This window comes from Protomyctophum parallelum, assembly GCF_964188405.1.
Source record: "Protomyctophum parallelum genome assembly, chromosome: 9".
NCBI lineage: Eukaryota > Metazoa > Chordata > Actinopteri > Myctophiformes > Myctophidae > Protomyctophum > Protomyctophum parallelum.
The window spans coordinates 18384985-18399072 of NC_139706.1; the positions used below are offsets into that span (position 1 = coordinate 18384985).

The 14088-nt window shown below is 42.9% G+C and overlaps 1 protein-coding gene across 15 annotated transcripts in view; it reads left to right on the forward strand.

Moving 5' to 3' along the window:
- The window catches only part of myo18ab (myosin XVIIIA b), a 157603-nt gene that overhangs the window by 133920 nt on the left and 9595 nt on the right, over positions 1-14088 (forward strand). For 13 of the 15 annotated variants that reach the window (XM_083773508.1, XM_083773517.1, XM_083773505.1 and 10 more), the window contains 6 exons: positions 2296-2412; positions 3389-3472; positions 6327-6464; positions 9134-9319; positions 9894-10033; positions 12381-12425. In XM_083773508.1, the coding sequence (XP_083629634.1) occupies positions 2296-2412; positions 3389-3472; positions 6327-6464; positions 9134-9319; positions 9894-10033; positions 12381-12425 (710 nt within the window). The remainder of the gene's footprint in view (positions 1-2295; positions 2413-3388; positions 3473-6326; positions 6465-9133; positions 9320-9893; positions 10034-12380; positions 12426-14088) is intronic. The other 2 variants (XM_083773509.1, XM_083773513.1) reach the window with 1 other exon arrangement.

Below are 14088 nucleotides of genomic sequence, written 5' to 3' on the forward strand. Positions count from 1 at the left end.
GTGCATGCGTGAAGGGAGATAATCAAACCCCTCCTTGTACAATCTTTGTCTGTGTTTAAATATAAAAAAAAGGCCTGACAAATATAGTAAAATCACGAAAGGTTTTTTGTCCCAATGAAGAATGGTCATTTGTAATGGTTAAATATTGGAGTTAGGCGTATTGGTAAAAGATTGATATTAGAATTCTGCATTTAGAGGTTTGGTTTAGAGTGATGTTTTAGGGATTGTGAGGTTACAATAGGTTGTTATGGGGTGACATCAGACACTATAGGGGCAATTTATTTGCGCAGTTTTAAACAAACTTATATTCATGCAATGCAACCTTGAATATCAACAATGGCATTTAGCTTTTTGGACCAGCGTTGATATTTCTTCTGCCATTACTCCTTTAATAATACACTTTGCTGATTACAATGTCTTTAATCATTCATTACAGCAGTACATTAATAGAGGCACTTGTAATGGAGGAATTGGTAAATAAGCCTTGCCAAGCCATGAGGCCCCCCAACATCCCACTCTCAGGGTGGACACCTTTAACCTTGAACTGAAGAATCTGGATTAGTCCGATGAGCTCAGGAGCTCTTTAGTCGAGGAAGCATGGCTTGGCTTCAAAACCAAATTTACATCGGTACTAAACAATATGGCTCCTTTGAGAACCATCAGGGTCTTTGATTGATTGATTGAAATATTTATTAACAGTTTGTACTACTAAGACTGTAATACAAAGACTGTCAACTGTGAGTGGACGACCCAATTAAGCATTACACTTGTTTACAACAGGGTCCACATTGTTCAATTCATCAAGAATCAAGACCCGCTCGGAGCCATGGATGAATTCGGACATACTGAGTCAGTATGTCCGAATTCATCCATGGATGACCTACGGACGGCTGCAATTCGAAACTGGCCCCCGTAAAATCTGAATCCCTTTTGTTGCTCTGTGAATGGCAACGGTCCCTCCATTAGTCATACAACTTATCGTAGCAGAAGCTTTATGACTAATGGATGGACTCTACTAGTGAGAAAGCTTTGCCACTACTAGTGGTCCGTCCATTAGTTGTAAAATTGTAAAAGGTGCATTTATATAGCACACGCAATACATCGTGTAATTACCTCCAAGCACAGATGGGCTGTGGAAAGTGATTTTTTATCCCACGATTTTGTAACCCATTTTTCACCCCTGTGTCAATCATCTAATGTGACCCTGGGCTCTACACACCCTCCACCAACCTAGTCCCCATATATGGCGGACAAGGGGAGAGCAACGGACTTGAACTCATGCTTCCTTGGAAAGTGGTTTCCTCTGCTTATTTATTTGAAGGCTTGTTGGCTTCAAATCCCTCCAAATCTACCGTGAAAATGAAATATCATAAAATAACATCTTACAATAAATGTTACAATATATGGTGTCGCTATGGGGTGCTCAGCCAATCAAATCATTACTATGGGGTACACATGAACACACAAAGCTGGGCATAGGAGGCCCTCAAAAATAAAGACAAACAAATAACCTTGTTGGCTGCATGCTACTGTACATTAAAGGCAATGTCTTCAGTCTTCAGGTCCTAATAACCCTTCTTATAACTTTAGACAGTCTCTTCTGACCCTTCTTATAACTTTAAACAGTCTCTTTGTGTGACCAGTGTGAAACAGAGCTTCTGCACCTTGCTGCTTGAAGTTGCTACTTGATTGCTTATGCAAAAGTCCTGGGTAAAACCAGTGACGCTTCAAAATAAAAGCATTACTATAACTTCACAAAAAATACATGAAATTATGTTTTTAAAATAAATGTGACTTAACTATGAACTTGGAAAATAATATACAATTATGAATTTTCAGTGGCTACAGTTACACATACAGGTAAATTGTGCATTACATTCACCCATTCACACACACATTCATACACCGATGGCGGAGGGTTTCCGCGTCTTGCTCAAGGACACCTCAATACTAACTCAGGGGGAGCCCGGGATCGAACTAACCGGCCGCTCTGCCCCTGAGTCACCGCCGCCCTCTACAGCAGAAGCCCACACAGTAAAACGACCAATTAGGCTACGTGGCTGCAGGATTACTGCGGTGCAACAGCATGGCGACTACTGTACAGGGGTCAACACAACCTGACTCAAAAATTTATTTTTCATTTCTGGATGTGTTGTCTTGAGTCTCACAAATTATTTCTCTCCCTTTCTTCTGTCTTTATCTCTCTCTCTCTCTCTCTCTCCCTTTCTCTGTCTCTCTGTGTGTCTCTCTCTCTCTCTCTCTCTCTCTCTCTCTCTCTCTCTCTCTCTCTCTCAGTTGGAGGAACAGTTGAGCCGTCTGCAGCGGGAGAAAAACGACCTCCAGTCTCGTATGGAGGAAGACCAGGAGGACCTTAACGAGCTGATGAAGAAACACAAGGCTGCTGTGGCTCAGGTCTCTCTCTCTCTCACACACACACACACACACACACACACACACACACACACACACACACCACATGCTGTAGATGAGCACATTCGGTCTATCAATTTAATATACAAACGTGTGTTTGTGTGTGTGTGTGTGTGTGTGTGTGTGTGTGTGTGTATACAGTATATATATAATGCATTTGTGTTCGTAGAAGGGAGAAATATTGAAATTTAATTGATTGACCAAATTTATCCTCTGCAATTTAGCAATTTACCAGATGGCTGGTATTGGCCGTTGTGTTACTGGCCTGCATTAGCATCAATATAGACGCATACATGCACAGATGAACAGCGATTGGTAAATGAAAGAGCACTTTTTCTCATAACACTGATGGAATCACAAGTGATGATTCTGCCTCCACCCGCACCAGATGAATCTGTCCTTACTGTCGAAAAACTCATCCCTAATATTTCACTTGCGTTTTGATTTATGGATGTGATTCCATCAGCCCCACTGTGCCATCCCTTAAGCCATTTAGGCCTGACGTCGAAATAAATAAAAAGTCTTCTGAAAGAATATATTGTATTCAAAGATTTGCGCCACATTTTCACGATTTTTCAAAAATAGCTAAAGTATAACATAATAAGGTTAAAACACCAAAAGGGGTTCCCGTCCAGAATGGGTTAAGCTTTTAGAAAAACAGCCTCCCCATCTTATCTATGTTATCTTGTTAATGTTATTTCATATTGTATTTTTGCCCTTTTTTTTATCTTTTACCATTCAAATTTGGAACTGTTATTTATTCTTTGAAACAACCTTCAACCTTTATCGAATCCACCACGGTGGAAAGAAAAGAGGCAAATTCCTAGACATTATATATATAGCTCAGTTAACATTTTTCTTTAATCTGCTAATCCAAACTCAATATTCGTTCCAATTAACCTGCCCAGTGTGCCTTAGTAACCTTAGTCTTCTTTGCTTGTGTTTCCGTGTGGTGCAGTCTGCTCAGAATCTCGGCCAGATCAGTGACCTACAAGCCCAGCTGGAGGAGGCCCTCAAGGAGAGGCAGGAGGCACAGGAGAAGGTAGGTGATGGGTTTTCAGCCTGCAAATCACAAAGCGGGACAAGACAACTGATCACTACTTAAGGCAGTGGTTCTCAACCCTACAGGGGTTGGTCGAAACATGTTGGCGTTCCTAATTTTTTAACTTTGAGTGCCCGGACCCTCTCTTTTCATCCACAAATATGGAGTGTTGTGATGTCAGAACAGGCCCGGGCAGAGGCCTTTTGTGGTGGTTCTGGACAACCGTGAGTCCGACTGACTCGACACCGTGTGGGGGGTTTAGAGCGTGTCGAATTTGAAGCCAGTGGGGCGAATGGTTCTCGAGTTACGTGCATTACAGCCGTACACACAGACGTGGTGCATTTATAGATAGATATGTTAGTATTTTCTTAAGGTTATGGTAGCGGTCAATTTGTATTGGGGGCGGGGAGGAGACATAGCCAAAGCATTTCCGGGGGTCCCCGGGGGGGGGGACACAGACAAGGTGACGGAAGGGCCCTGAATAATGACATGCTTTTAATTAGAACAGCGTTCATACATAAACACTGTAGCCTCAGTAAGACAGTGGAGGTTCAGAAATCACAGACCGTGGAATGGCTTAATTGACCAATTATAATAGTAAAAAACAAAACCATGTAATAACTAAAGATATACACTGCCCTCTGACTCTCCATCCTTCCGATACAACGTATAGTTAGAATATTGTGCCGTTGCAGCCATCAGAGACACTGAGGCAGCAGCCATGACAGGTGTGTGTTATACAAGGACATCTCTAAAGATTGAGATGTTGTCACGTCCACTCTGGCTGATGAAGGCGACGTGCAGCTGAACCCTCACTCTTCTTCCCCTCGACTTTGCATGGCTCTCATCACAGATACAAGACTTGATGTAATTGATGTGTCATTCAAGTGAGACATCCCTTGACAAGACGTGACTCTGGTTGGCCAGCTTGGTTACACCATTCCCGGACAGGCAATAACTCTGAACGTGCTTCCGCTGTCACCTTCCTAATGGTTTCTCCAGTTTGCCATGAATCCCTTTTTTTTCTTAACCCACACTGCGGGTTGTCGTCAAAGCGGCTGCGAAAGTTAACAGCTGTAATACCTTTAGCCCCAACTGCTGCAGATTTATGTCACTCAGCGATAACAAATCTACACTAAGACCTTGGCTTCGGAGCAATTATCTATTCTCTACCATTGGTGTGAGCAGTGGAACTCCCATCAAGCTAGCAAGAGGCCATGTCCAAAGTCCAAACCACCTCACTGACCAACTCCCCTCCCACTCTCTCTGTGTACTTTCTCTCTTGCTCTCTCTATTCTCTCTTTCCGTCTCTGTCTCTCTCTCCTGTTCTTTTCTCTTACACTGTGATGCCTGCTATCTCTTTACCTACTGTATGAGTAAAGTACCCCAGTATCAACATACAATCAATGTCAGTGACAGGGGGTTAGTTTCAAACAAACAAACAAACACACCAAACATCAATTATTTGCAGTGAATGTTCTTGGGGAAATCGGAGATGAAAGATAAAGATCCAGGGCTCCTATCCCACAAAATACCGTCAACCTGCTGTACCTTTCGCTCTTCTCTCGTACATTCATCATTTTTAAGACTCCGGTGTCATTCGAAATGTCCAGGCACTTAAAAAGCATATCCTTTTTCTTGGTGTTAAACAAAAGATTCTGCCTCTTCCGTAAGTCGTCGTTCCAGACGAGAAGCCCATCTTCTCCTCGCTGCTTTGAAATGGCAGTACGGCTGATCAGCTAATCAAATTATGTGACACGTCTGCAGGCTTTGAGTTATGGATATGAAGCAGTCCAGTAATGAAGGGCCTTCCTTCCTACTTGTTTTGAAGCTCAAGTCTTACTGTGAATTAAGGCAGGAATGTGGGCTGTAAAGCACTTGTCCACAGCCTTTAAGAGTTACGCGATTAGAGATGTGTGTTTTGGGACTCGTCCTCCAGTAGAGGTATCCTGCCCAGATGAAAGGCCTTCGGACTGTCTGTTTGATTCAGGGATGATGAAGAGGTTTTTTTAGAGGTCGAGACACTCAGTGGTTCAGGTACTAAAAGCTGTCTCGATAAAGGCTGCAGTATTTTCCAAGCCTATCGCAAGATGAATAGGATGTTTCTTTCTCTTCTCTTTTTTCTTTTGCAGCTCATACATCATTAATTCATTTATGCCTGTGTGTTGTCTGTCTTCTCGTACTTCCATATTTATGAGGACCAGATTTTCCTCACAGCTAGGAATTGATCCCCCGAAAGTGGGAACATTGTGCCTCTTCTCACTTTCCAAGGACCTGTAAGTTTAGGCTCGGTTTAGGCTTAGAATGGTGGTTTAGGGGTTTAAGCCCAAACCACACCAATGATTTCGAGACTCAACAAAACAGTTTTTTTTTGTTTTCTTTTATGTCCCGCTTGTCGTTGCATTGCGTCAAAGTGTGTGTGTGTGTGTGTGTGTGTGTGTGTGTGTGTGTACAATGTGTCGCTTTATGTCAAGTCACAAAAACTCAGCGGTTTACGCTACGTTGCAAAAAAAACGTTGCTGTGGAAACAGACATCCGTTGCAGCTCGGCGCGTGTGTGTGTCATAATGACCAGTTAAAGTACCGTTCTGTCACAAGTAGTTGGATGTTGCAAGGTGTTGCATCATTGGTGTGATATGGGCTTTATGATAGGAATTCATGTATTAAATGGCATAGTAGTACAACTACAAATCTGTGTGTGTGTGTGTGTGTGTGTGTGTGTGTGTGTGTGTGTGTGTGTGTGTGTGTGTGTGTGTGTGTGTGTGTGTGTGTGTGTGTGTGTGTGTGTGTGTGTGTGTGTGTGTGTGTGTGTGTGTGTGTCTGTGTCTGTGTCTGTGTCTGTGTCTGTGTCTCAGATGACGGCCCTGCAGAGCCAGCTGGAGTTCCAGGAACAGTCCATGGTGGAGAAGTCCCTCGTCAGCAGGCAGGAGGCCAAGATCCGTGAGCTGGAGACCAAGCTGGAGTTTGAGAAGACACAGGTCAAACGCCTGGAGGTGAGAGCCACAGTGTGGGCATGATGGGCGTTCATGTATGGCACCTTGTAATGTGCGTTTGTACAATGTTCAAGAAAGTGATGTGGGTGTGTGGGCTGGGAACTGTAATGAGGACTGAGTATTCTTACATTTATTAGAAAAGACTCCGTTCCTCCCATGTCGTCATTCTACTCTGTGCATGGCGCACATTAACATCCTCCTTAGTTTTCAGACGGCTGCCAGTTAGAACTGTCATCAGTGCTTCACTCTGGTCTCTAGCCTCAACTGCTTCCATTTGACAATGCCATTTGTTATTCTGTCATTTTCAAATTACTTACTGATTTTTGCCCAGACAAAAACGTTTAAGTGAAGGATAAAGGTTAGCATTTGCACGCTGCAAGAGATAAATTGAAATCCTCTCACGCCTACTGATGAAATGGACTGCTTGTTCGTACATTTTGTCAGAGTTCAGTTTGGTAATTTACTAGCTGTGCTTACAGGCAGACATTACTGCTGAAAGTTTAAAAAAAAATGAAATATATATATATATTATTTGCAATAGTTGTTTTGGTCAGGTTAATAGTAGCTTGTGGCCACTGACCAGATGTTTGGTGGACTAGTAGACAAGAGATCCAGTATATGTCATTTAAAATTTACAATTAGTTGCATGCTGAAAATAGCAGATCTACAAGCTGCACGTTGTGGGCTTGTAGATCAGCTATTTTCAGCAAGTGAAAAAAAAGTCATTACGACAGCGTCAAGGCCCGCCAAAATACATTTTGTTCGACTAAATCAACTGTAGATTTAGTTGACTAAAATCTTATGATATTTAGTCGACTAAAACTAGACTAACACATGGTGGCTAAAATGTGACTAAAACTAAATTAAAACTATTCAAGAGACTAACGAGTAACGACTAAAACTAAAATCAAAATTTGCTGCCAAAGACAACACTGTGGTACACACAAATCTCCTGTGTGCTCTGAGACATGAGTATGCATCTGGAATGCCTTATTCTTCATGAAAAATTACAGCAGCGCAAATTACAGCAGTGCCAAACTTCACTAACAAAATGTTTCAGTGGCCAACATTCAATAAATAAAAAAGAACGGAAAAAAGAGGCTTGTTCAACTATTGCTCTTTTTGCATAATAGATAATAAGCATTCATAAGTTCATAACTGACAACCAAACTGACATTTACATGTGAGAAAAAGAGGTTGCGCATCAGCAATGGCTTTCAGTGGAGTGCCAAACCCAAATCAAGTATACATCAAAAAATAGGAATAAAAAATTCCAAAAAGGTAGCACATCCAAAAATTAAACAAGCGGGGGACAAGGTACTCACATTTCCATTTCTTTATTGGCAAACACCAAATAAGTTACGCAGCGTAACTTATTTGATACACCTACTGTATAAGGAACTATTTGTGATGGGAAGCATTCTCGGCTTGTAGATCTGTTATTTTTTTGGGTGAGCAACGCTGTCATACTATACGGAGTATAATTAGGCTTTCCTCTTCTTGTTGCATGCAACCCTTCAGTCTGCATGCTTTTTACGCAAATTATTTACACATATTATTTGCAAATTATTAACAATTCAATTTATAAAGGAGTGGGATGCATCATTTGATACACGTCTGTACACACAAATCAAGGCTGTGCACATTGAATAAATATATTAGAAATGTAAGAACAGTTGCACGAATAAGACCCGTTAGAATGTTGCCTCCGGCTCCGACAGCTCCAGATGTCCCATTTTTCGTCGATTTTCACTCCGTTTCCCTGGAGGATGGAAATTGTGAGAGTGAGGAGAAAACGAAAATCCCTTAACACCACCAGAACTCTTCTTAAACTAGTTCCACTTATCCGAGAAAATCGGGGACCTTGGTCAAGCCTACTCCTTATTAAAGCATGTTGTCAAAATCCAGCCAGGCTCTAAGCTCCTCCTGAGACTTCAGCCTCTCCACACCTTGCAGAGGGGAGGGGAGGGGAGGGCTGGAACTATACTGTAGCTTGCTTTGTAACACAGCAGCTTGTTATGGCAACCTCCCTTGTTTTTTTTTCGATATTTTTTTATGGCTTTACACCGATTCTCCCATAGCTTTTAACAAACTGCAGCGAATTCATATTTCAGGTTGCCAGAGAAGTGTAACTCGAAGGTAGCCGAGCTCAATCAATAGAGATCTGAGGAGGCACAGTACAACACCCACTCAGAATGTGAAATATGGTCAAGGTCAGCAGCTAATGGGGAGCTAGCTTGCTGAAGTTTGCTGTTCGCGTTTGATGAAAATGGACTGAAAGTCGTCTTGCAGCCCATTTGAAAGCCTGTGCGCTCATATAGAATTCTCCTTCTCAAACAAGGTTACCTAGGCCTACTTCACTATGTCTTAAAGGTAGTCCGTCTCTGTCACACTACAATGCATTATTGATACAAATAAGCTTATCAATTCTTAATATCGCCGCCTAAATCAAATCTGTAGGGATGTGTTTTAACCTTCATCCATACCTGCGCCGTACCGTGCACTATATAATATGCTGGAATTTATTCCATGACCTTCCTCTTTATGGTGTGTTGTATTGACCCAAGTCTCTCGATGCTTGGGAGGCCGCCTCCTCTGATATTATGGTCCCCTTGCGGTACTTTGAGGGAGAACAGTCATGTTCACCTTCCATCTCCCTGCCTCCCCAGAGCCTCGTAGCGCGTCTGAAGGAGAACCTTGAGAAGCTGACGGAGGAGCGCGACCAGCGCAGCACCAGCGAGAACCGGGAGAAGGAGCAGAACAAGCGGCTCCAGAGACAGATCCGAGACGTGAAGGAGGAGATGGCCGAACTGGCCAAGAAGGAGGCCGAGGCCAGCCGCAAGAAACACGAGCTGGTAAGAACCAAGCCAATCAGTGGCCCGGGGGTCACAGGCTTTATCATCTGGGCCTAGGATCACAATTCTGGGGGGAAACTGTCTGTGAAAATGGCAGATCTACAAGATCACAATGCAGCACAATGGAGGGGAAAAGGAGGGGGGTTCTAGTATAAACCGCTGGGGGACTGTGGTCTGGCAGTCAACTAAGTATATACAGTAGATAGAGCATTAGCAGTGGGTGAGGTTTTCTGGACCCACTGAAAAATCGGTCATTCATTTTTCCCATAGAGATTTACACACTTATATCAATTATTCTAAGCCTAGAATCAAGCCATCCAGGATCCTGGTGAATCCATGACCATAAAACCTTTGATTCTGTGAAAGAAAAACAGCTAAACAAAGGTTATTTATTAAATGTAGTTTATCATATAATTAATTATTCAAATTTCACAGAATCAAAGGTTTTATGGTCATGATTCACCAGGATCCTGGAAGGCTGGATTCTAGGCTTAAAATAAATATTTTAGTAAACTTTGAAACTGGTTATTCTGTCACCAGGTAAACTTAATAGCACATTTGTATAATTCCACAGGAAATGGACATAGAGAGCTTAGAGGCAGCAAATCAGAGCCTAGGGGCAGACCTCAAGCTTGCCTTCAAGAGGATTGGCGACCTCCAGGCAGCCATCGAGGACGAGATGGAGAGTGATGACAACGAAGACATCATCAACAGGTACCACCATTAACCGCAGACAAGGTTTTTAAAAGTTTTTTCAGTCCGTGGACCCCTTAGCTGAGAGACGGGATGAAGCGGGGACCCCCACTACATATTGGATAAAACTATGTTGCAGATTAAACATTTTCATAGATTAGCTTAATAGAGCGCCGAAGTCCTGACGTCACTCGCTCATTCCCTGGTTCAAGTAATTTCTCTATGGAGAATAACATATGGGGTCATCTTAAAATCGTCTCAAATAAGCATTGTGGTCCAAAAATAAACAAACTGTCTCGGCGAGATTGTCGGGGAGGTGTCTCTGTATCGTTTGCGACAGTCAGTCAATCATATTTGATAAAGTCTTGTTTCTAGCGAAAATCGAACTAATTCAGCAGCAGTAACATTAGCGCTTTCTCTCAGTCAGTAGATTCTTCATATCCATATGAGTGAAGCGGCCTGGATGATTTGTTTATTTTTCAAACACAGTTCTTATATGAGGCGATCTAAAATCCCCATATGGGGATTACAATGCAAATAAAAAGTACATGAACCCGTGGATTTGCGCCCTCTACCGATATTGACGTCAGACTTCAGTGCTCTGGGGCACGGTGGCACAGTTGGTAGTGCTGTCGCCTCACAGCTAGAAGGTCCTGGGTTCGATTCCTGCTCGGGGCGCTGTGGGTGCTGGCGGCGTGTTTCCTCCTCCGCGTCATCAGTGCCCATACCCGAAGGTGGGGTTGGCGAAAGGGCCCTTCTGTGTGGAGTTTGCATGTTCTCCCCGTGTCCCCTAGGGTAGGTACCCTCAGAAAAACATGCAGTAATCCTGGTCTCTAAACTGCCTCCCCCTGGCCAGCCGGGGCGCCTGATGGAGGGGAAAGGAACTGGTTGGAATAACGTGTTCCTTCCACGCGCTACGTCCAACCAGGGAAACTCCCCCCTGTCAGGTGTAAAGGAGCAACTTGGACACTCAAGCATGAAGGAAGCATGAGTTAAGTCCGTTGCTCTCCCCAGGTTGGCGGAGGGTGTGTAGAGCCCAGGATTACATTAGATGATTGACACAGGGGTGAAAAATGGGTTACAAAATCGTGGGATAAAAAATATATATAAAAAAAAAGACTTCAGTGCTCTATTGGTAGTTTGGTAAATGAACTATCAGTCTTTTTATAAATTAATGTTTTTTGTTTATTTCAGACAATTAACTACTTAAACCCTCAATACTTAGTAAGCTTGAACTTTTGGCTCTGCACTTGGTTTGCTCCGTTTTCTCTAAAATCCTATTACACAAAGATTTGGCGGCCCCTCTGTATTAACTCTGGGGACCCCCTGTTGAAGACCCCTGCAGCGTTGAGATTAGGACTGAACCACGTTCAAAAGCTGGGAAAACCCCCCTCGGTCCAACCACAAGACCACAATCAGTTACGTTCTGGTTCAACCAGAAAGCCGAATGAATGATGCAGGATGGATTTTTCCATTTAAATGTATTCTACCTTAATCTTTGAATAAAGCAATCAGAATGTAGCTCTGACTAGACTCGATCATAACTTATTCACACGCTCTGCAAAATGATTCATTCTCTCCAAAAAATCACTTGTGTCTTAATTCACCTGGCCCTTTATTTTTCATATTGTGATTTTGTCTCCCGTGAGGACCTCTGTTTAACCTCTGTTAAACATCCTCTCACTGTGATTCAATACTCGTTGCTGTCCGGAGGAAACTTCATTTTTGGAGTTGGACTTTACGTCTGTGTGTCGTTTCGTAGTAAAAAACACGCTTTGGACAAAACCTCTTAACTCCATTGGACCCTCAAACTGTCTGCTAAAACAGCTAGCTCCACCACCTTTCTCCTTCTCACGCAAGTAGTAGACAATATCTAATGTCACAACACCAACTTTGATGAGGCAGCATTGAATCCTTTAAAAAGATATAAGGTTTTATACTTTTTTTCCTGAAATATTTACAGAATGGAGTTATGAGGTTTCCTCTGGACAGCAGAGATATGTACGTGTTTATTTGCAAGCACAGTGAGGTAGCTGTCGTCCTTCTGTATGTGTTGTGAGCATGAGTACATTCTGATTTATTCTTACCATTATCATTTATGCAATATACAGGCAGGATAAGGTGTCCTGCTGAGTTAGTTTACCAATTTATTGGAAGTTGGAGTACTTATTTTTTATATATATATTTCTTGTTTTATATATTCTGTTTATTTCCATTTTTATTTCTCAGGTCATTATTTAGAGATACATTTCATACACGTTCACATTTTATTCCTGTGGTTTGTTTTTGACTTTCTTCTCTCGTTTGTTTTTCTTGTGTTTGTGTTGTTTGTGTGTCTCTACTTTCTCCATCCTTTCATCATGACCAGTTTACAAGACATGGTGACAAAGTACCAAAAAAGAAAGAACAGGACGTGAGGAAAAAACACTCAAGCTCGTGTTTCAATTTGTTTCAAGCCGTGTTTGGAATTGTCCGTTTTACCTTGTCCCTGGGGAAGATGCTGTATTCTGCCGTCCTTGATCATGCCAGATTGGTTGAGAAACCTTTAATGTTGTATACATTTTTTACCACTTTTATCACGTTCCTAATTTGGGCATGTCATTGTAGGCAAACAAAATCTCCCCCTTTGTTATTATCAAAATGAGATTTGATTGAAAATAACAGATCTATTGTAAGTTCACAACACATTGCATCGTATGGCGTTGTGAGCTTGTAGATCTGCTTTTGCGTGACACTGTTATGTCAAAGTAAATCAAATCGGGCTTATTAAGTGGATAATATACCTACCACATAGATCTATCACATAATGTGATCACATACAAACACCTGGCATTTAATCAGAGGCGGATAAGTGATACGGCATCATCATTCCAGTGCTCGGCAATTCCCCCCAAAATAACCCCAATTTACACCACTAGGCATTGCATGATGAATGCACGAACGCCATTGACAACACATGCTTCCTTCAAACCCGAGCATGAAAAACAAGCCTCTTTCATCTTGTCTGGTTAACTGTGCACAGTAGGTGTGAGCGCACGCCAAGTAGAACGGAATGCGGTCAGCCTCCGTTGCTCTCTCGTGCCCCGTCCCGTCCCCCACACACACACCCTTTCCCCCAAGGCATTTCTTTCCCCCCCTTTCTCCTTTGGGAACCCCACTTGGTTTCCTCGTCCTAGTACTTAACCGCCTGGCTTTTGTCCCGAGGGAGGTTTCTGTCAGGACACCGCTGCGTGGTGTTTGAACAGCGTTTCTGCGAGCAGCCTCTCGCCAACAGGGCCCCCTCCTTAATATTTCAGTGGCCTGCCCCCAGGGCTGGATGTCACTGCCACGGTGACTCTGCCCCCTGACAGCCGCAACGGAGGGCGTGTTCCTCATCAATCTTTGACATACCACTCGCTTAATAATTCAGGAGGCTCAATTGTCCAACAAAAAAGGGTTTCTGCTCATCTGGCAGGCAGTACACACGCACAGTGTTAACCTCTGGCTCCAGGCCATGCTGGTCCCAAGTCTGTGTTATAGCAGTCTGTGTGGTACTGTACGCTCTGCTCTTGTTAAGCTTTGTTAAGCAGTACAGTAAAGCAAGGCATTTCATTACAGTAAAGCAAGGCATTTCATTGCCCTGCAGAAAGTGTTTTGAATGCTAATGGTTGGGCTACCAGAGCAATGCAAAAGTGAAGGGGAAAATGCTTATTATAATTTTTTTCCACCCAGTGTCAATTATCTAATGTAATCCTGGGCGCTACACTTCCTCTGCCAAGGGGGGGTCAGCGGACTGACCTCATGCCTCCTTCTATGCATGAGGAGTCCCAAGCTGCTTCTTTTCACCTGTCGGTGGGAAATGCTTCTGGTCATTTTTGAGAATTATTGATCTACTGCTACAACTGCTGTCCAGTTGTTGATCTGGTCAAGACACGAGAGTATTCAGTGGAAACATTCACCACACACTCACCGTGCCTGTAAGAACCCAGGGACACGGTGGACCGGAGCAGAGCGGGGAGGATCCATAGAAAACTAATGATGAATATAATGGTGTGTAACAGAGATGTACATCCAATGGCGGCAGATTGTCACAGACA